The sequence below is a fragment of the Pseudophryne corroboree genome, chromosome 9 (assembly GCF_028390025.1).
Source record: "Pseudophryne corroboree isolate aPseCor3 chromosome 9, aPseCor3.hap2, whole genome shotgun sequence".
In the NCBI taxonomy this organism is placed as follows: Eukaryota; Metazoa; Chordata; class Amphibia; order Anura; family Myobatrachidae; genus Pseudophryne; species Pseudophryne corroboree.
The window spans coordinates 341,294,029-341,316,183 of record NC_086452.1 but is presented as its reverse complement, the minus strand read 5'-3'; the positions used below and the strand labels follow the sequence as shown (position 1 = coordinate 341,316,183).

General features: G+C 46.2%; 1 protein-coding gene across 1 annotated transcript in view; it reads left to right on the top strand.

Annotated features, from left to right (window-relative positions):
* Positions 1 to 22,155, top strand: part of NEK4 (NIMA related kinase 4) — a 171,422-nt gene that overhangs the window by 60,627 nt on the left and 88,640 nt on the right. The window contains exons 8-9 of the mRNA XM_063940618.1: positions 408 to 464; positions 784 to 897. Coding sequence (XP_063796688.1) covers positions 408 to 464; positions 784 to 897 — 171 coding nt within the window. The remainder of the gene's footprint in view (positions 1 to 407; positions 465 to 783; positions 898 to 22,155) is intronic.

Below are 22,155 nucleotides of genomic sequence, written 5' to 3'. Positions count from 1 at the left end.
TTATCATTCATGTTCTCTGACAAATGGCCAGAAAATCACAAATTCTGCTAGGGTATGTGAACTTGTGAGCACAACTGTGGTATATATATATATATATATATATATATATAAAATATTTATTATCTCAGCACTAGTAATAATGTTATGCCTAGGGGCTGCCTGACCTCTTGGCCACTGCTGTGAATTTAATATAATGCTAGTAATGTTGGCGCTCCCCCCACCACCACCAATAAAGGCACACCCACAACCCTAAATTACATAGCTGTTGGAGCTCTGCAGTTCTAATATATTTGTGTTTTGAACCTAAACAGAAAGAAGATCGTAATTATAGATGTACTGTCTTTATGCAATATTTACTACAGAACTTCCAGGTTCTAATGTATTGTTTTGTTTTTATCCGAGTGCAGGAAGCTATGGACTCTACAGACAAACTCTTAGAACCGTTTGTTCCTGTTACAGAACCCGTAAGTGTGAATTCATAATAATAATGTAACCAGAACAGGAAAATTAATTATGTGGCTTCACATTGTTTTTCTATGTTGTATCAAAGTTATAATAGATACATGTAAACAGGTGTGGTATGGCATGTTGGAGGTCATAATGTCGACTTGAGAATGTAGACATGGTCTTAATATCAATCTTGGCCATGTCAACATTCATCATGTATACAATGATGAAACGTGGACATTGTTATTAATGTCATCCTAATGCCTGCATCCCATGTAAACTGTCCTATCTTACGTCCAGAGACTGCATTTATAGTACGCATTGTTTTTCCTTTAGGACGGAGTAGCTGCAAGAACTGAAATGCAGCCTCACAGTTCTGTGTCTGAGCCATCTTTATCCAGAAAGAGGAGACAAAGGATCAAAGAGGACATATCGGAACATCCTGAGCAGGTGACAGCTGTAGACACATAATAGGGAATTGTTTTCTTAAAAAACGCCTCAGGGTTTAACTGACGACTACAACCTCCCACCCCTTACACAAAATGAAAACTGATGTTGCTGTAGAGCCATCTAGAGGTAACTTTTTTTAAGTCAATTATAATAATGACAAAGTTTATTAGTTTCTATATCAGACATGCCAAACTATTAAGTGCATGGTTCCCACAATTCTTAATAAGTTGTAGCCTCCAGGGGCATATCTACCCCCTTGGCCAGGATGGCATTCGCCAGGGGTGCTGGCCGAGGGAATAGTAGTTCCAAACTATTTCATCCGATCATGTGGGTGGCCTCTGGCAGCAATCATTCTCCATTAACTGCTAACAAGCCAGACAGGTAAGGGCCCGCTCCATCCTGTGGCAGCGCAGAGCCCTGCTCTGTCTCCTCCCCCATCTGCTGCCGGCGTCGGGAAAGGAGTATAGCTGCACCCGTCCCTCCTGTATGTGTACTCTCCTTTGTGTCGTTGGATGCCATGTTTTCAGATCTCAGACTATAGGGTGTCTGGGCTGTGAGGGGGGAGTTTGTGACACGGAGCCGGCAATCACTGCCTGACCTCCGCTCCCGGGCCCCATTGATTTGAATGAACCCAGATAAGGGGTTTGGTGCAGTGACGTCACGACAGTGGATCTGTGTGTTGGGGAGATGAAACCACGTACTGGGTGCAGCGGTGAGGTTCAGGCCTGAGGTCCTTTGCAGAGCCCACACAGTAGCACCCGGTATCACACTATGGCCCTCATTCCGAGTTGTTCGCTCTGTAAATTTCATCGCATCGCAGCGATTTTCCGCTTAGTGCGCATGCGCAATGTCCGCACTGCGACTGCGCCAAGTAAATTTGCTATGAAGTTAGGATTTTTACTCACGGCTTTTTCTTCGCTCAGGCGATCGTAGTGTGATTGACAGGAAATGGGTGTTTCTGGGCGGAAACTGGCCGTTTTATGGGCGTGTGGGAAAAAACGCTACCGTTTCCGGAAAAAACGCAGGAGTGTCTAGGCGAACGCTGGGTGTGTTTGTGACGTCAAACCAGGAACGACAAGCACTGAACTGATCGCAGATGCCGAGTAAGTCTGAAGCTACTCTGAAACTGCTAAGAAGTTTGTAATCGCAAAATTGCGAATACGTCGTTCGCAATTTTAAGATGCTAAGATTCACTCCCAGTAGGCGGCGGCTTAGCGTGAGCAACTCTGCTAAAATCGCCTTGCGAGCGAACAACTCGGAATGACCTCCTATGTGTGGTGTCATCGCTGCTCCCGGAGGCAGCACACCTCTTGGTAAAGGGATCTCCGGGCCACTCTCTGGCTGTGTTGTCCCTCTACACTGTACTGCGCCTATCAGTGGCAGTGCTGATATCCTTGGAACAAGTGCTGGCAGTTATTTGTGCAGGCTACAGTTTACAATGACAGTAGCACTGTACAGGTGAAACTCAGAAAATTAGAATATTGTGCAAAAATTCATTTATTTCAGTAATTCAACTTAATAGGTGAAACAAATATATTATATAGACTCGTTACATGCAAAGTGAGATATTTCAAGTAATTATTTGTTATAATTTTGATGATTGTGGATTACAGTTTAAGAAAACCCCAAATCCAAAATCTCAGAAAATTAGAATATTACATAAAATCAATAAAAAAAAGGATTCTAAATACAGTGTTACAAATTGCGAATGCAGCTTGCATTCTGTTTATGTTTTTTATGTTGTGAGGCTGTTGTATTTTTGTTAGCATTCCAGGTTTTCTTATGTACTTGTTTGGGGTACGGTTGCGGGCCACCTTCGGTGAGTCTGTGAACTGCAGCCTGTTTCCTGTATGTGTGGCCTGTGCAGTCTCACCTGTCAGATAATTAAGTCATTGTCTTTTGTCTGGTTTGCCAGCCATCCTGATTGGGGCTTGCTCTCTTTATTACCCTGCTTGCCCTTCACCTGAGGCCGGTTATAGCTTGAAGCTTCCTGTTTCCTGTTTGTACCTAAGTCCGGTCCCTGTTCCTTGGTGGAATCTAGAATCTGTGCAGTTAGTGCTGTCTGTTCCAGTTGCCAAGCCAGCTATCACTGCACACAGTGTAATCCTGCTTTGAAGCCGGTCTCAGTCTCAGTGTCTCTGGATCTCTGCTTCCCTTCAGGGGGTTCTGTTCCAGTTCCAAATACTGGGCTTCTTCAGAATTCTCATCAGACACTTTAAGCTAAATCCTGGGATTTGCATTGGTTATTTTCAGAGTTTGAGTTACCTCTTGTGTTTCATTTTTAAACCACCCTGTGCATTGTTGCATGTATATACAGTCTTGTTGCTTATAACACCCTGTGCATTGTTGCATGTACATACTGATTGTGTTAAATTTATATTCCAACCTATGCATTGTTGCACCCGTGTGCATCCGGCTGTTTCTCTCTGTGTGTATTGTAGCGGTATCTAGGTAAGGTTCAATGAACGTCTCACCGTACTGCAATTTACTCTTGCCCAGCCTCCAATAGTCGCCTTGTCCATACTTAAAACCTGGGGGCCTCTGAGTACGGGGTGGACCTAATTCACTCTGGAAATGCGGCTGCTATAGGAGAAGCCTAGCATCGGAGGCTAAAAGACTGCTGGGCAAGGGTAATTGCGTGAGCGTCACCAAGAACCACCAGGTACTTCCTTATAACCCAGGAGACTGAGTAGTCATAACATACAGAAATGTCGGCCCTCTGAAAAGTATAATCATGCATATGTATTCAGTACTTGGTTTGGGTCCCTTTTGCATGAATTACTGCCTCAATGCGGTGTGACATGGATTCTATCAGCTTGTGGACCTGCTGAGGTGTTATGGAAGACCAGGATGCTTCAATAGCGGCCTTCAGCTCTTCTGCTCATGTCTCTCATCTTTCTCTTGGCAATGCCCCCTAGATTCTATATTGGGTTCAGGTCAGGCGAGTTTGCTGGCCAATCCAGCACAGTAATCCCACGGTCATTGAGCCAGGTTTTGGTACTTTTGGCAGTGTGGACAGGTGCCAAGTTCTGCTGGAAAATGAAGTCAGCATCTCCGTAAAGCTTGTCTGCTGAAGGAAGCATGAAGTGCTCTAAAATGTCCTGGTAGACGGCTGTGTTGACTCTGGACTTAAAGCACAGTGGACCAACACCAGCAGATGACATGGCTCCCCAAATCAACACAGACTGTGGAAACTTCACACTGGACTTCAAGCATCTTGGATTGTGTGCCTGTATTCTTCCTCCATACTCTGGGACCTTGGTTTCCAAATGAGATGCAAAATGTGCTCTCATCAGAAAAGAGGACTTTGGACCACTGAGCAACAGACCAGTTCTTTTTTTCTTTAGTCCAGGTAAGACGCCTCTGACGCTATTTGTTGTTCAGGAGCGGTTTGACAAGAGATGGAGATGCTGACTTCATTTTTCAGCAGGACTTGGCACCTGCCCACACTATAAAAAAGTACCAAAACCTGCTTCAATGACCATGGGATTACTGTGATGGATTGGCCAGCAAACTCGCCTGACCTGAACCCCATAGAGAATCTATGGGGCATTGCCAAGAGAAAGATGAAAGACATGAGACTGAACAATGCAGAAGAGCTGAAGGCCACTATTGAAGCATCCTGGCCATCCATAACACCTCAGCAGTGCCACAGGCTATTAGAATCCATGCCACGCCGCATTGAGGCAGTAATTCATGCAAAAGGGGCCCAAACCAAGTACTGAGTACATATGCATGATTATATTTTTCAGAGGGCCGACATTTCTGTATTTAAAATCCTTTTTTATTGATTTTATAATAGTCAAATTTTCTGAGATTTTGGATTTGGGGTTTTCTTAATCTGTAAACCACAATCCTAAAAATTATAATAAATAAAGGCTTGAAATATCTCACTTTGCATATAATGAGTCGATATAATATATTAGTTTCACCTTTTAAGTTGAATTACTGAAATAAATGAACTTTTGCACGATATTCAAATTTTCTGAGTTTCACCTGTATAGTGTTTGAAATTGTCTCAAACCGTGTAAGATATGTTGTCACTCCTGTTTTTGTTGTATAGCATTTTATGAAGAATTATGTATATGCTTGTATATTTCTTTATTCAGGCAAGTGTGTTGACAAGTATTAAAGTTAACTCCTATACGAAACAAATGAAATGTTCAGTACAGTATGTTACTAAAGTATTCCCTAATACCTGTGCTATATACTTTAGAAAATGGTTTGACAGTTTGTTACAATCATATTGCAGGGAGGGGTGGAGTTACATGCAAAAGCAATGTTTTATGTAACCTAGCTAATTAGTTTGTTCAACCTAAAAAGTTAGTATCCTGCAACTCAATACTTTTATGCTTTGGCTGTCACTTGCATGGCTTGTTTAGCTGCGTTATGTTTAAAGTGAATTCTATAGCACACATTCAGCACAGCTATGCACAGAACATTTGCTTTATTTCTAACTGTGTGTGGAATAATGTAAGTAAGGGGCTCTAGTGTGTGGCTTAACATGTATAAGGGATACTGCTGTGTGGCATAACCTGTGTAAGGGGCACTACTGTGTGGTGTAATGTGAAGAGACACAACTGTGTGGCATAATTAGAATTAGGGGTACTATTGTGTGGTCACGTCCCTGCCCCATGAGACCCCACCCATTTTGCAGTGAACCCTGTCACTATTTACATTATGGGGGAGCGCCAGTCCCTTAGTTTGCCAGGGTCTCTTGAACCCCTAGATACACCCCTGGTAGCCCCCAAACTTTCTTTTAGGTTTTACTAGTTCTGCTCATATTTAGTGGTACTGATAATGTTTTCTGGTGGTTGTATTGAAAAATGGTTTTAGAAATGTACAACATTTTTGTAATTTAAATGACAAATATACTCATTAAACCATGGTGTGTTCCCGGAAAACTCTGTCTGGAAGTCTGCAAAACAAATCAGATCTTGCACATGTAAAGTGGGCAGTTTATAGTCCTGAATGCTCTTTGCAGGATTCTGTGCCTGGTATGGCTAGATTCTCATTGCTCCAGCCTTCAGAGTGTCTTCAGCTTGTCATTGCAGATTGGATATCCACCACCCATTGGCTGAGAATTCCCAGGGTGGACACAATGGTACTTGACTGGGGAGGGGATCTGGTATCTAGGTCGACAGTAACTAGGTCGACCACTATTGGTCGACAGTAACTAGGTCGACAGGGTTTCTAGGTCGACAGGATCTCTAGGTCAACATGTTGTAGGTCGACACGTCAAAAGGTCGACATGAGTTTTTTACGATTGTTTTCTTTTTTTTTTAACCTTTTCATACTTAACGATCCATGTGGACTACGATTGGAACGGTAATCTGTGCTGAGCGAAGCGGTAGCGGAGCGAGGAACCTTGACCGAAGCATGGTGAGCGAAGCGAGCCATGTGAGGGGACACAGTGCACTAATTGGGGTTGCTGGTCACTCTACGAAGAAAACTACACCAAAAAAACATAAAACTCATGTCGCCCTTTTGACCTGTCGACCTAGTTACTGTCGACCTAGACACTGTCGACCTAGTTACTATCTACCTTCCATACCACACCCACTGGGGAGAACTATCTTCTGCTTTCTATGTACTGTACCTTTTTAGGGAATAGTTTTTTTTACTTTTGCTCTGCTCACTAGTTAATGTAGAAGGTCATAAATTAGGCTCTTACTTTAAAGAACGACTGAGTAGTCTGTAGAAGGCTTTTTTCCTTACTTACTTAGCAGCAGCAGTTTCTTCTGTCTGTGCGGGGGTGGCGGGAGAGCGATCGCGCCTTTCTCTGGATTTGCCCTTGGCTGGGAGACACAATAACACCACCCCAAATCTGCGCTTCGTGACTCTGAAAATATTTTCCCCCATGTTTATTTGCACAAGGGGCAACGCCACACCTACCATGATTAGGCCATGTCCCCCCCCCCCCCCAAAAAAAAAAAAGGGACTTGGGCCCCCTAGTACTCTCTAAACCCCTGTTCCAGGCAACTCACTATCTATTTTTTTGCTGCTCACGTTCTGCCTGTTGTCAGCTTTGCAGATTTCCGCAAAGGTTGTGGCTTCAACTGTTTCATCAGTGGGTTATGAATGCCAACAGAAATACAAAGATTACCACCTGGCGCAAATTAAATATTCAGTGTTCCTCCATTTGTCTGCAGCTTCCCTACGAACAGGGGGTTACTCTGCCCCTTTAAAAATAGATAACCACAAATAGAGATTTGGGAAGCACTGGCAAATAGAGTTTTTGTTTTTTTCTGTTTGTTTTTTACCTGGGTTTAATTTTTCCAAAAGAGGTTATAAAACGTCCTTTTGTTTACCTTTTTAAACATATATTTGGGTTGGGTATGCGTTACTGCTGCTGGGGATCCCAACGGTCAGCATACCGACCTCGGGATCTCGGCAGTGGAATGCTGGTGGGGGGAGCCCAACAAGCCCCTTGCGGGCTCGGTGGCGAGCACAGGTTCTATTCCAGAGGCGTAGCTAGGGTTTTTGGAGCCCAGGGCAAGATGGAAAATGGCGCCCCCCCCCCCTCCCCCCCAAAAAAAAAAAAACACCAAAAGAAGCATGTGCGCGCGCAGCAAAAAAATGGGTGTGGCCACATTTCAGAAGGGGTGTGGCCACTGAAAATGGCCCACAGTGCCAGTTACATTGCCCCACAGTGCCAGATACAATGCCCCACAGTGCCGGATACATGCCCCACAGTGCCAGATACAATGCCCAACAGTGCCGGTTACATACCCCACAGTGCCAGTTACATTGCCCCACAGTGCCAGATACAATGCCCCACAGTGCCAGTTACATTGCCCCACAGTGCCAGATACAATGCCCCACAGTGCCAGTTACATTGCCCCACAGTACCGGATACAATGCCCCACAGTGCCAGATACATTGCCCCACAGTGCCAGATACAATGCCCCACAGTGCCAGATACATGCCCCACAGTGCCAGATACATTGCCCCACAGTGCCAGATACATTGCCCCACAGTGCCAGATACAATGCCCCACAGTGCCAGTTACATTGCCCCACAGTGCCAGTTACATGCCCCACAGTGCCAGCTACATTGCCCCACAGTGCCAGCTACATTGCCCCACAGTGCCAAATACATGCCCCACAGTGCCAGATACAATGCCCCACAGTGCCGGATACAATGCCCCACAGTGCCGGATACAATGCCCCACAGTGCCGGATACAATGCCCCACAGTGCCGGCAGTGCCAGATACATGCCCCACAGTGCCAGATACAATGCCCAACAGTGCCGGTTACATGCCCCACAGTGCCAGTTACATTGCCCCACAGTGCCAGATACAATGCCCCACAGTGCCAGTTACATTGCCCCACAGTGCCAGATACAATGCCCCACAGTGCCAGATACAATGCCCCACAGTGCCAGATACAATGCCCCACAGTGCCAGTTACATGCCCCACAGTGCCAGAGACATTGCCCCACAGTGCCAGAGACATTGCCCCACAGTGCCAGACATTGCCCCACAGTGCCAGAGACATTGCCCCACAGTGCCAGAGACATTGCCCCACAGTGCCAGATACATTGCCACACAGTGCCAGATACATGCCCCACAGTGCCAGTTACATTGCCCCACATACACCACACTAGCCCCAGACACACACACACACACCACACTAGCCCCAGACACACACAGTAAATTACACACACACACACACACACACACACACACACAGTGTAGCCTGCCCTGCTCACCTCCTGCACCTCCCTCCGAGGCCACACGCGCACCTCCAAACAAAGTCGCGCACGCGCGTACCTCCGAGGTCGCGTACGCGCACCTCCGAGATCGCGCACACGCGCACTGAAGGAGGGGGGGGGGGGGGGTTAGTAGGGGGAGGCTCCTGGCTGCCGCTGACTGCACAGTGTGACAGGCACAGCAGCCGGGGAAACAGGGAAAGCGCCGCGTGTAGCGCCGGCGGAATCCCTGTCGTATGGGGCGAGTGGGCCGTGCAGGTGCCGGTGGCGCCCCCATCTGCTGGGGCTGCCACGGCGCCCAGGGCACGTGCCCTGCTCGCCCCATGCTAGATACGCCTCTGTTCTATTCCCACTCTATGGGTGTCGCGGACACCCACGAGTGGGAATAGTCCCTGCTAGTCAGCATGCCGACTGTCGGGATTTAGAGGGGGGGCGGGATGTAGCCGGCGGTAATGTGACCGGTGGTCACATAACTACATCCCATATATTTATTACATTACATATAAAAAGACAATAAAACATACAAGAAAAGGACAGGCATATTAATTACAACTGATTTGGTGATTATTATTATTATTTTCTCTTACGTCCTAGAGGATGCTGGGGACTCCGTAAGGACCATGGGGTATAGACGGGCTCCGCAGGAGACATGGGCACTCTAAAGACTTTAGAATGGGTGTGCACTGGCTCCTCCCTCTACGCCCCTCCTCCAGACCTCAGTTAGATCCTGTGCCCAGAGGAGACTGGGTGCACTGCAGGGGAGCTCTCCTGAGTTTCTCTGAAAAATACTTTTTGTTAGGTTTTTTATTTTCAGGGAGCACTGCTGGCAACAGGCTCCCTGCATCGTGGGACTGAGGGGAGAGAAGCAGACCTACTTAAATGATAGGCTCTGCTTCTTAGGCTACTGGACACCATTAGCTCCAGAGGGTCAGAACCAGTGGCGGATCCAGGGGGGGGGGGCACTCGGGTCCGTGCCCCCCCCTGTCATTTGTGGCTTCCCCCCCCCCCCCCGCGGTGTCGGCGCCGCACAGGGAGATGACGGGCGCCCGCTGAGATTGTGTTACCAGCGGGCGCCCGTCTCCCTGCACAGCGGTAGCCGGAGGCAGGAGCTCAGTACTGAGCTCCGGCTTCCGGCGCTGTCACTGCGCCGTGCGCTATGGGAGAGACGTCAGTCATGACGTCTCTCTCATAGTACTGAGGAGAGGACGCCAGCCAGGAGTACTGCAGCGGCGCGGGAACGGGGCTCGGTAAGTATTATGTTTTTTTCTTCCTTAATGCAGCGGGGGCATCTCCTGGGGGAAACTACGGGGGGACATTACTACTGGGGGGGGCACCAACAAGGGGCATTACTACTGGGGGGGGCATCAACAAGGGGCATTACTACTGAGGGGGGGCATTACTACTGGGGGCATTATAACTGGGGGCATCACTACTGGGGGGGCAGCTACTGGGGGCATTATTACTGGGGGGGGCAGCTACTGGGGGCATTATTACTGGGGGGCACCTACAGGGGGCATTACTACTTGGGGGCTAAACTACTGGGGCATTACTACTTGGGGGCTAAACTACAGGGGGAGCCAAACTACTGGGGGCATAACTACAGGGGCCCAACTATTGGGGGCATTACTACTTGGGGGCTAAACTACAGGGGCATTACTACTTGGGGGCTAAACTACAGGGGGAGCCAAACTACTGGGGGCATAACTACAGGGGCCAAACTATTGGGGGCATTACTACTGGAGGCTAAACTATAAGGGGGGCATAACTACAGGGGCTAAACTACAATGGGGCAAACTATAGGGGGGCATTACTACTGGTGGCTAAACTACTGGGGTCATAACTGCAGGGGCATTCCCACTGGGGGCATAATGACTGGGGGCATTACTACAGGCAACATTACTACTGGGGGCAATACGGGCATTGCATAAGGGACACCACTTCTATGGGGTCTATATAAGGGGCACTACCAGTACAGTGGACATTGCATAATGAGCGCTACAACTGTGGGCATTGTATAAGAAGCGCCACCTCACATGCACCGAAGCCGCACGCAAATGTACTTGCCCCTTCCATGGTGCCCCCCCTATCATTTTCTTCTGGATCCGCCCCTGGTCAGAACGCAGGTCTCACCCTCGCCGTTCGTCCCGGAGCCGCGCCGCCGTCCTCCTCACAGAGCCGGAAGATAGAAGCCGGGTGAGTATTAAGAAGAAAAGAAGACTTCAAAGGCGGCAGAAGACTTCAGATCTTCACTGAAAGCGGTAACGCTGCGCGCCATTGCTCCCACACATACACACACAGCGGGTACTGTAAGGGTGCAGGGCGCAGGGGGGGGGCGCCCTGGGCAGCAATATAAACCTCAAGGGACACTGGCAGATGGATTAGATACTGCAGAGGCAGTATATTAAAAAAAAAAACGCCAGTATAAATAATTTGAGCGGGACCGAAACCCGCCGGTGAGGGGGCGGAGCTTGATCCTCCAGCACTAACCAGCGCCATTTTCTCCACAGCACACTGCAGAGAAGCTGGCTCCCCGGACTCTCCCCTGCTGAACACGGTTACAGAGGGCAAAGAAGAGGGGGGGGGGGGCACATTTAATTGGCGCGGGGAGTGTATATATATATATACACTCACCTGTTCACCTTGACAAAGGGGCGTGCTAGCCCCGAAACGTCGGCAGGAAGTGTTAAACTTTCTAATACACGTTTTGCAACATTAAGTCTCCGAGTGCCGCGGATTTCTTTTTCATTGGTATTTGCCCCATTGTACACTGGAGGCACCGAAGCCCTGAAGCATTTATTATAGCGGAGTGCCGGTCCATATCCCTATCTACCTATCTACCTATCTATCTACCTATCTATCTATCTATCTATCTATCTATCTATATATATATATATATATATATATATATATATATATATATATATATTTATATAAAGCGCTGTACTGACTAGGATTTTATTCCAGTGTCAGGTGGTGCTGGGTGTGTGCTGGCATACTCTCTCTCTGTCTCTCCAAAAGGCCTTATTGGGGGACTGTCTCCATATAGATATATCCCTGAGTGTGTGGGGGTGTCGGTACGTGTGTGTCGGCATATCTGAAGCGGAAGGCTCATCTAAGGAGGAGGTGGAGCAGATGATTGTGGTGTCTCCGTCGGCAACGCCGACACCTGATTGGTTGGATATGTGGAATGTTTTAAATGCAAATGTGTCTATTACATTAGAGATTGGACAAAGCAGAGTCCAGGGATAAAGCAGGGAGTCAATCCATGGCTTTGACTGTGTCTCAGGGCTCTTCAGGGTCTCAGAAACGACCCCTGTCCCAAGTAGCAGACACTGATACCGACACGGATTCTGACTCCAGTGTCGACTACGATGAGGCGAAGTTACACCCAAGGGTGGCCAAAAGTATTCCTTATATGATTATTGCAATAAAAGATGTTTTACATATCACAGATGACCCCTCTGTCCCTGACACGAGGGTATGCATGTTTACGGAAAAGAAACCTGAGGTAACCTTTCCCCCATCTCATGAGCTGAACAGGGTACGGTGGGAATCCTCGCCCAGGGTGGACAAGGCTTTAACGCGCTTGTCCAAAAAGGTGGTGCTACCATCTCCAGACACGGCAGCCCTCGAGGATCCTGCTGATCGCAGACAGGAAACTACCTTAAAATCAATTTATACATATACGGGTGCTTTGCTCAGACCGGCAATAGCGTCGGCTTGGGTTTGTAGCGCTTTAGCAGCTTGGACAGATACCTTGTCAGCTGACATTGATACCCTAGATAGGGATACCATTTTATTGACCTTAGGTCACATTAAAGACACAGTCTTGTATATGAGAGACGCTCAGAGAGACGTTGGGCTGCTAGGTTCGAGAGCCAACTCCATGGCGATTTCTGCTAGGCGAGCCCTGTGGACCCGCCGATGGACGGGTGATGCCGACTCAAAGAGGCATATGGAAGTTTTGCCTTACAAGGGTGAGGTTTTATTTGGGGAAGGTCTCGGGGACCTGGTTTCCACAGCTACTGCGGGTAAATCTACTTTTTTACCTTATGTTCCCCCACAGCAGAAGAGAACACCACAGTATCAGATGCAGTCCTTTCGACCGCATAAGTCCAGAAGAGGTCGGGGCTCTTCCTTCCTCGCCAGAGGTAAGGGTAGAGGGAAAAGAATGCCTGCTATGGCTAGTTCCCAGGAGCAGAAGTCCTCCCCGGCTTCTACTAAATCCACCGCATGACGCTGGGGCTCCACTGAGGGAGTCCGCGCCGGTGGGGGCACGTCTTCGACTCTTCAGCCACATCTGGGTTCAATCAGACATGGATCCTTGGGCGATGGAAATTGTATCCCAAGGATACAAGCTGGAATTCGAAGAGGTGCCTCCGCGCCGATTTTTCAAATCGGCTTTGCCAGCTTCTCCCCTAGAGAGGGAGATAGTTTTAGCTGCAATTCAAAAGCTGTATCAACAGCAAGTGATTGTCAAGGTTCCCCTAGTTCAACAGGGGAAGGGGTACTATGCAACCCTGTTTGTGGTTCCGAAACCGGATGGCTCAGTCAGGCCCATTCTAAATCTAAAATCCCTAAACCTGTACTTGAAAAAGTTCAAATTCAAGATGGAATCGCTCCGGGCGGTTATCTCCAGCCTGGAAGGGGGGGATTTTATGGTCACTAGACATAAAGGATGCATACCTTCATGTCCCCATATATCCCCCTCATCAGGCGTACCTGAGATTCGCTGTGCAGGACTGTCATTACCAGTTTCAGACGTTGCCGTTTGGGCTTTCCACGGCCCCGAGGATTTTCACCTAGGTAATGGAGGAAATGATGGTGCTCCTGCGCAGGCAGGGAGTCACAATTATCCCGTACTTGGACGATCTCCTGATAAAAGCGAGATCGAGAGATCAGTTGCTGAAAAGCGTGTCGCTCTCCCTGAGAGTAATGCAGCAACATGGCTGGATTCTAAATCTACCAAAGTCACAGTTGGTTCCAACGACTCGGCTATCTTTCTTAGGCATGATTCTGGACACAGAACAAAAGGAGGTTTTTCTCCCGATGGAAAAAGCCCAGGAACTCCAGAACATGGTCAGAGATCTGTTAAAACCGAAAAGATTGTCAGTCCATCAATGCACTCGAGTACTGGGAAAAATGGTGGCGACCTACGATGCCATCCCCTTCGGCAGGTTTCATGCGAGGACATTTCAGTGGGACCTTCTGGACAAGTGGTCCGGGTCCCATCTTCAAATTCATCAGAAAATAAGCCTGTGTCCCAGGGCCAGGGTGTCTCTCCTGTGGTGGCTGCAGAATGCTCACCTTCTAGAGGGTCGCAGGTTCGGCATTCAAGACTGGGTTCTGGTGACCACAGACGCGAGCCTCCGAGGATGGGGAGCCGTCACACAAGGAAGAAATTTTTTAGGGAACATGGTCAAGCCAGGAGGCTTGTCTACACATCAACATACTGGAATTAAAGGGCCATATACAACGGCCTACGACAAGCGGAGAATCTTCTTCGCGACCTACCTGTTCTGATTCAATCAGACAACGTCACAGCCGTGGCTCGTGTAAACCGCCAAGGCGGGACAAGGAGCAGAGTGGCAATGGCGGAAGCCACAAGGATTCTGCGCTGGGCGGAAAATCACGTAAGCGCTCTGTCAGCAGTCTTCATTCCGGGAGTGGACAACTGGGAAGCAAACTTCCTCAGCAGACACTATCTCTATCCAGGAGAGTGGGGACTTCATCAAGAAGTTTTTGCAGAGATAACAAGTCAGTGGGGACTTCCACAAATAGACATGATGGCGTCACGCCACAACAAGAAGCTTCGGAGGTATTGTGCCAGGTCAAGGGACCCTCAGGCAGTAGCGGTAGACGCCCTGGTGACACCATGGGTGTTTCAGTCGGTCTATGTATTCCCTCCTCTTCCTCTCAACTCCAAAATATTGAGAATCATACGAAGAAAAAGGGTGCAGACAATACTCATTGTTCCAGATTGGCCTCGAAGGGCCTGGTATTCAAATCTTCAGGAGATGCTCACAGAAGATCCATGGCCTCTTCCTCTCAGGGAGGACCTGTTGCAGCAGGGGCCCTGCGTGTTCCAAGACTTACCTCGGTTACGTTTGACGGCATGGCGGTTGAACACCGAATCCTAGCTGGGAAAGGTATTCCGGAGGAAGTCATCCCTACTCTGATAAGAGCTAGGAAGGCGGTGACGCCGAAACTTTATCACCGTATCTGGAGGAAGTAAGTATCTTGGTGTGAAGCCAAGAATGCTCCTACAGAAGAATTCCACCTGGGCCGTTTTCTCCACTTTCTACAGACAGGAGTGGATATGGAAAAAGAGAGATGGCTGCGCTGGATTTCAGAAATAAATATTAGTAACAGTAGAGAGAGCCAACGTAACAATAAATAATATCGTATTTTATTTAGAAGACTGTGGGATGATGCATTTAAAACAAATGATAAACATGAAGGAAATTGCTCAGTTCATTATCTCACAATAACGGCACAATTGAAATATGTGTAATGGGACAACTGTATTGTGAATGCTGAAGTCCGTATTCCGTGACAAAGATGATTACTGTTCTGAATACACGGTAGTAATGAAAAGAAAAGCAGTTGTGACACTCCAGTATTAGATCACGTATAAGTAGCCAGTAGATCAATCAGTGAAATACCTCTCACGTGGGCTGGTCCATTTACCGGGTGTCCCCGGTCAGGTATCCTGCGTTGCCCACTACCGCTAAGCAGCGGAGAGGAGACGGGTTGCTGTGAAGGATCGACTGGCCTGTGTTGCACGGATAGCAGCGGCAGTAGAAAAGCTGGAGTGAGTCAGGAAGGCTGCCGTGAAAGAGTCCTGAACTCTGTACCGTATGTAGAACACCTGAGCAGGGTGTATGAAGCGGCGAGTCTTAGAGAGTCCTGAACTCCGTGCCGTGTGTGAGACACCTGAGCAAGGTGTAAGAAGAGGCGGGTCCTAACGCGTTTCGTCACGCTCCACGTGACTTTTTCAAAGGCAATTTCCTGCCTCTAAGTTTCCCAGTATTTAACTATGATAGATCCATAATAGACAGCTGTCTGTACTCAATCTCAGATTGCAGAACAAAGAATCATTAAAACTACGTGGCTCTCTCTTAAAAACACAGTAACGATTATATATACAATGAGCAGACTTGACTTGCTTACGATACAAATTATGAAGGAATACATGAGGTGATAAAAGATAAATAATAATTAATAATAAAAGTAATCAATAAAAAATAATAAAGGATAAAAAATAAAACCTAAAAAGTGGAACACAAATTGTCAGATGAAGGCTTGATTAGATGGTAAGATCTCAAAGGAAAATGGGACAGATGTAATACACTTATGTTTCCCAGGTGTAAATATCAGGATTTTAACCCGTTATATGAAGAGCAACAAAGGTGCCAAGGGGAATATTATCAAGCTCATATTCTTAACTATAAAGAAGTGAAGATCTCAATATGAACATATCTAGCCGGTATTGCAGATTTAAAACCTACTACCTAGTAAAAGACAGGTTTTTAAATTACATTATGAGACATTCATCTTTTAACTAAATAGTGTGCAGGGTGACATCAAATCTACGTATTCAAATTAGACGTCTAATTGAAGCGGGTGATCTAACCCGGGCTCCACCAATAAAGATGATATATCCTTTGTATCCTCTGTAGCTTGTGCGCATCCAGTGGCGCACACGGCTAAGTGACTAACATGCTTTGTACTAATGAATGACTCCTAGCTCAATCCTGAATCAAGTCTGGCAGGTGACAGTAACCATTTGAATACGTAGATTTGATGTCACCCTGCACACTATTTAGTTAAAAGATGAATGTCTCATAATGTAATTTAAAAACCTGTCTTTTACTAGGTAGTAGGTTTTAAATCTGCAATACCGGCTAGATATGTTCATATTGAGATCTTCACTTCTTTATAGTTAAGAATATGAGCTTGATAATATTCCCCTTGGCACCTTTGTTGCTCTTCATATAACGGGTTAAAATCCTGATATTTACACCTGGGAAACATAAGTGTATTACATCTGTCCCATTTTCCTTTGAGATCTTACCATCTAATCAAGCCTTCATCTGACAATTTGTGTTCCACTTTTTAGGTTTTATTTTTTATCCTTTATTATTTTTTATTGATTACTTTTATTATTAATTATTATTTATCTTTTATCACCTCATGTATTCCTTCATAATTTGTATCGTAAGCAAGTCAAGTCTGCTCATTGTATATATAATCGTTACTGTGTTTTTAAGAGAGAGCCACGTAGTTTTAATGATTCTTTGTTCTGCAATCTGAGATTGAGTACAGACAGCTGTCTATTATGGATCTATCATAGTTAAATACTGGGAAACTTAGAGGCAGGAAATTACCTTTGAAAAAGTCACGTGGAGCGTGACGAAACGCGTTAGGACCCGCCTCTTCTTACACCTTGCTCAGGTGTCTCACACACGACACGGAGTTCAGGACTCTCTATGACTCGCCGCTTCATACACCCTGCTCAGGTGTTCTACATACGGTACGGAGTTCAGGACTCTTTCACGGCAGCCTTCCTGACTCACTCCAGCTTTTCTACTGCCGCTGCTATCCGTGCAACACAGGCCAGTCGATCCTTCACAGCAACCCGTCTCCTCTCCGCTGCTTAGCGGTAGTGGGCAACGCAGGATACCTGACCGGGGACGCCCGGTAAATGGACCAGCCCACGTGAGAGGTATTTCACTGATTGATCTACTGGCTACATATACGTGATCTAATACTGGAGTGTCACAACTGCTTTTCTTTTCATTACTACCGTGTATTCAGAACAGTAATCATCTTTGTCACGGAATACAGACTTCAGCATTCACAATACAGTTGTCCCATTACACATATTTCAATTGTGCCGTTATTGTGAGATAATGAACTGAGCAATTTCCTTCATGTTTATCGTTTGTTTTAAATGCATCATCCCACAGTCTTTTAAATAAAATACGATATTTATTGTTACGTTGGCTCTCTACTGTTACTAATATTTATTTCTGAAATCCAGCGCAGCCATCTCTCTTTTTCTTGTTTATTTCCACACACTATAACACATATAGTTATCTGGCTAGCGCAGTAGTTCAGAAATTATTATTAGTATTATTATCATTATTTTTACACATCCTCTGCTGAGGCGCTTATTTAGCAGTTAATTTATCCTGTTTTTGTCTTTGCAACAGGAGTGGATATGGGCCTAAAGTTAGGCTCCATTAAGGTACAGATTTCGGCCCTATCTATATTCTTTCAGAAGGAATTGGCTTCTCTCCCAGAAGTCCAGACTTTTGTAAAGGGAGGGCTGCACATAACGCCTCCTTTTGTGCCCCCAGTGGCACCATGGGACCTTAACGTGGTGTTACAGTTCCTAAAGTCACACTGGTTTGAACCTCTTCAAACCGTTGAGTTGAAATTTCTCACTTGGGAAGTGGTCATGTTGTTAGCCTTGGCATCTGCGAGGCGGGTGTCCGAATTGGCGGCTTTGTCTCACAGAAGCCCCTATCTGATTTTCCATGTGTATAGAGCAGAGTTGAGGACTCGTCCTCAATTTCTGCCTAAGGTGGTTTCATCGTTTCATATGAACCAACCTATTGTGGTGCCTGTGGCTGCGGGTGACTTGGAGGATTCCAAGTCTCTTGATGTAGACAGGGCCTTAAAAGTTTATGTAGCCAGGACGGCTCGGGTTAGGAAAACAGAGGCACTGTTTGTCCTGTATGCAGCCAACAAGGTTGCCGCTTCTGCTTCTATGCAGACTATTGCCCGCTGGATCTGTAATACAATTCAGCAGGCTCATTCTACGGCTGGATTGCCGGTACCAGATTCGGTAAAGGCCCATTCCACTAGGAAGGTGGGATCTTCTTGGGCGGCTGCCCGAGGCGTCTCGGCATTACAGTGCAGCTACTTGGTCGGGTTCAAACACTTTTGCAAAATTCTACAAGTTTGATACCCTGGCTGATGAGGACCTCAATCGGTGCTGCAGAGTCATCCGCACTCTCTCGCCCGGTCTGGAGCTTTGGTATAATCCCCATGGTCCTTACGGAGTCCCCAGCATCCTCTAGGACGTAAGAGAAAATAAGATTTTAAACCTACCGGTAAATCTTTTTCTCCTAGTCCGTAGAGGATGCTGGGCGCCCGTGCCAGTGCGGACATATTTCTGCAAGACTTGTATATAGTTGTTGCTTACATAAGGGTTATGTTACAGTTAAGTTCAGTCGTTGGCTGATACTGTTTTGTTCATACTGTTATCTGGTTGCGTATATTCCAGGTTATACGGTGTGGATGGTGTGGGCTTGTATGAATCTTGCCCTTAGATTAACAAAAATCCTTTCCTTGTACTGTCCGTCTCCTCTGGGCACAGTTCTCTAACTGAGGTCTGGAGGAGGGGCATAGAGGGAGGAGCCAGTGCACACCCATTCTAAAGTCTTTAGAGTGCCCATGTCTCCTGCGGAGCCCGTCTATACCCCATGGTCCTTACAGAGTCCCCAGCATCCTCTACGGACTACGAGAAAAAGATTTACCGGTAGGTTTAAAATCTTATTATTTTATTATCAATGTGGACTTCCATACACCTAATTCCCTATGCATATAACACAGTTATAAGAAATTCCTCTTTTAATTCCATCTGTTAGTATAAGCATAATCTACTACATAACTTTCAGTATTATTCCATCTAGACAATTTAGCCTGAGGCAATTTTACAATCTTTCGTGCAGCGATGTCTTACTGAAGATAGATTGCATATAGGTGTTTTCAAATATTGGGAATGCTCCAAAATATAATCAAAATAATTTATAGAAAGATAAAACGGAAGGTAGATAAGTTATAATAAATATATGTTTAAAAAGGTAAACTAAAGGGCGTATTATAACCTCTTTTGGGAAAAATTAAACCCAGGGGGGGAAAAACCCTCCATTTGCCAGCTTTTCCCAAATCTTATTTGTGATTATGAATGTCCCATATCGGACTAGTCCCTGTCCATGTTACAGTGAGACATCTGGATGCTTTGTTCACAAACAGAAATAAAGCTGGGCATACACTATACAGTTATCTGGCAAATTATCTGACACATCTGGTTGGTTGGAATGAAAATCTGGTAATGGATGCGAGCAAATGACCAGTAAACGGTCGTTCATGGAAATTGGTTAAATCCGTGAGAGGGAGCAGCCAAGTATGTTGGATAGTCTCACAAGTTGCTACACATAATTTAATTTCAGTAAAAGCTGCCTACCGCCCTGTATGATGCACGAAGGTGTGGGCGTAAAAGGGATATCATTGAAAAAATTGGCTATATAGTAGTTACAGGCCTGGATCCAAAAGCCTCGATTTATATCGGACATGCCCGTAGGATATGGTATAGGTCAGCTGACTGAGTTCTACACTTGCAGCAATTTGACGAATCCCCTATCATAAATCTCCTACGAGGAGATAAATAGGCCTTACGCAGTATATTTAGAACCATTGCAGTATAGTAAGAGTAGGGTAGGAGTGTGCAGGCCTTAGCATGAGACTGAAGTAAATTGTTCGCTGATACATTGGAGAGTTGAGAATGTCGAGGGCTGAGACTTGTAGGAGAGTTATCAGGTATACATTTTATATGGAGGCTGGTATAAATTGTTGAAATGGCTCTTGCTGTTAGGGATAAACTTTGTAACAGAGTGTCTAACAGATTATCCCAATCTGTGTTTGAGAATGCCTGTACAACAGAGCTAACATAGTGTAATGGTGACCATACACTTGTGCGATGCCCCGCGACGCGACATCGCGGGGCACGGCACATGAAATCGCACCTGAACTGCCAAAAAGATTACCATGCGATCATGCGATAGATCGCATGGTAATCACGTGATGGGCACGTCACCGCCGAGTGGGAGTAGCCTCTGGCCGCTCCCGGCGGGTGCCCATCGCACATCGCAGTGCGATATATAGCATGTGTTTCTAGAAACACATGCAATCGCACTACGATTCGATAAATATTATGTGCAGTACATAATATCTTGAGACGTGATATTCGACCGGCGTGCCCGCGCATTTCGTCGAAAGGTACTAAAATGTGCATACAATCCTTCGATTTCTCTCACAGATGTGGTTGAAATCGAAGGATAGTACCGATAATCTCAAGTGTATGGGCACCATTAGGCTTGTGCAACAGCAAGGGGAAATGCCGGAACATGAGAAGCCCCTTAGTGGACTTATTGACAAGCAAGCCCATAGTACCCACGCCATGTGAACGCCATATGTTGAATGAATATGAGGCCTGTCCATTTTGAAATTCTAGATTAGAAAGAAAGGGAAGGTAAAGGGATTTTTGTGTATTCAGCCCAAGTATGTGCCTCAAAATATGCCATACTTTCCTTGTGTGCCAAAGTAGCGGATTGTCTCGCAGTATCAATGGAATTTCCTGATCATGAATGTGGAGAAAGCTTATGAGGTCTCTGCCTCCTAAAAATTCATTTTTAACCACTTAACTGACGATTTATTTCGCAAAAAAAGCTCCGAAATTGTCGTTTTTTGTTTATGAGTGAATTAGGTGAAGAACATGAATTTAACCCTATCCCAAATGATTTTAGTAAAAAAAAAAAAAAAATTTTAAATTTAAAAAAACAACTTTTCCCCAAACATCGACACATCGATCCGGAACATCGCGACCATCGCGGCTTTCATTTTGAAATAGACAGCCTTGAGGTATGCAGGGGGTGGGTCTGGGGGCAACTAGGGAGGGTTTATTTACACTCCCCAGCGGCTGCCATTGTCTGCACCCGCTTGGGGGGGGAGATCCTGCCGTGCTGACCGATCGGCAGCACGGCAGACACGGGGAGAGTGCAGGGAGGCAGAGGGACCTTCCGGTCCCTCTGACAGTAGCAGCGGAGGGAAGTTTTCCTTCCCTGCCACTGCTAACACTATCTGACTGGTTGCATCCCGTGCGACCAGGTCAGATAGAGCACTTGCAGGCATGGTCGCATCTGATGCGACCATGCCAGGCAAGTGGTTAAGGGACGTATTATCGTATAGGTCTCAGTCGTAGCCTAACATATTTTGTCACTTTATATACTGTCCTTGATCAATGATAGCTAGAAACTTATAGGTACTGTAGCTTGGGTAACTTCTCCACTTTATCTCTATTGAAGGCTTGTATCCCCCTCTAGAAAACGTTAGAATGATTGGCTGTTATTGGCAACACTTTTCCTTTTCAGACGTTTTAGCAAATCTAACCTTAAATCTTCAGAAGCAATGACAACCTCTGTAGTGTTCCTGGGCCTCAAAACAAAATTTGCTTTCTGCAGGAGGTAATTTCCCCTCTTCTGACCAATCTTTGCACTACTGTCATTTTGGGTGGCAGGGGTCCATGAGCTTGACCCTGGAAGAAGTACTTTATATGCAAGTCTACATACGCTCCATTCAAAATACACTTCTCAATCCAAAAAGACGCAAAAGAAAAGTATTATAGAAGAGTTAACAGCGCTAAATTGGCTCCTAAATCTAATGCCTGAGCGAATAAGGTAAAAATAAGCAAT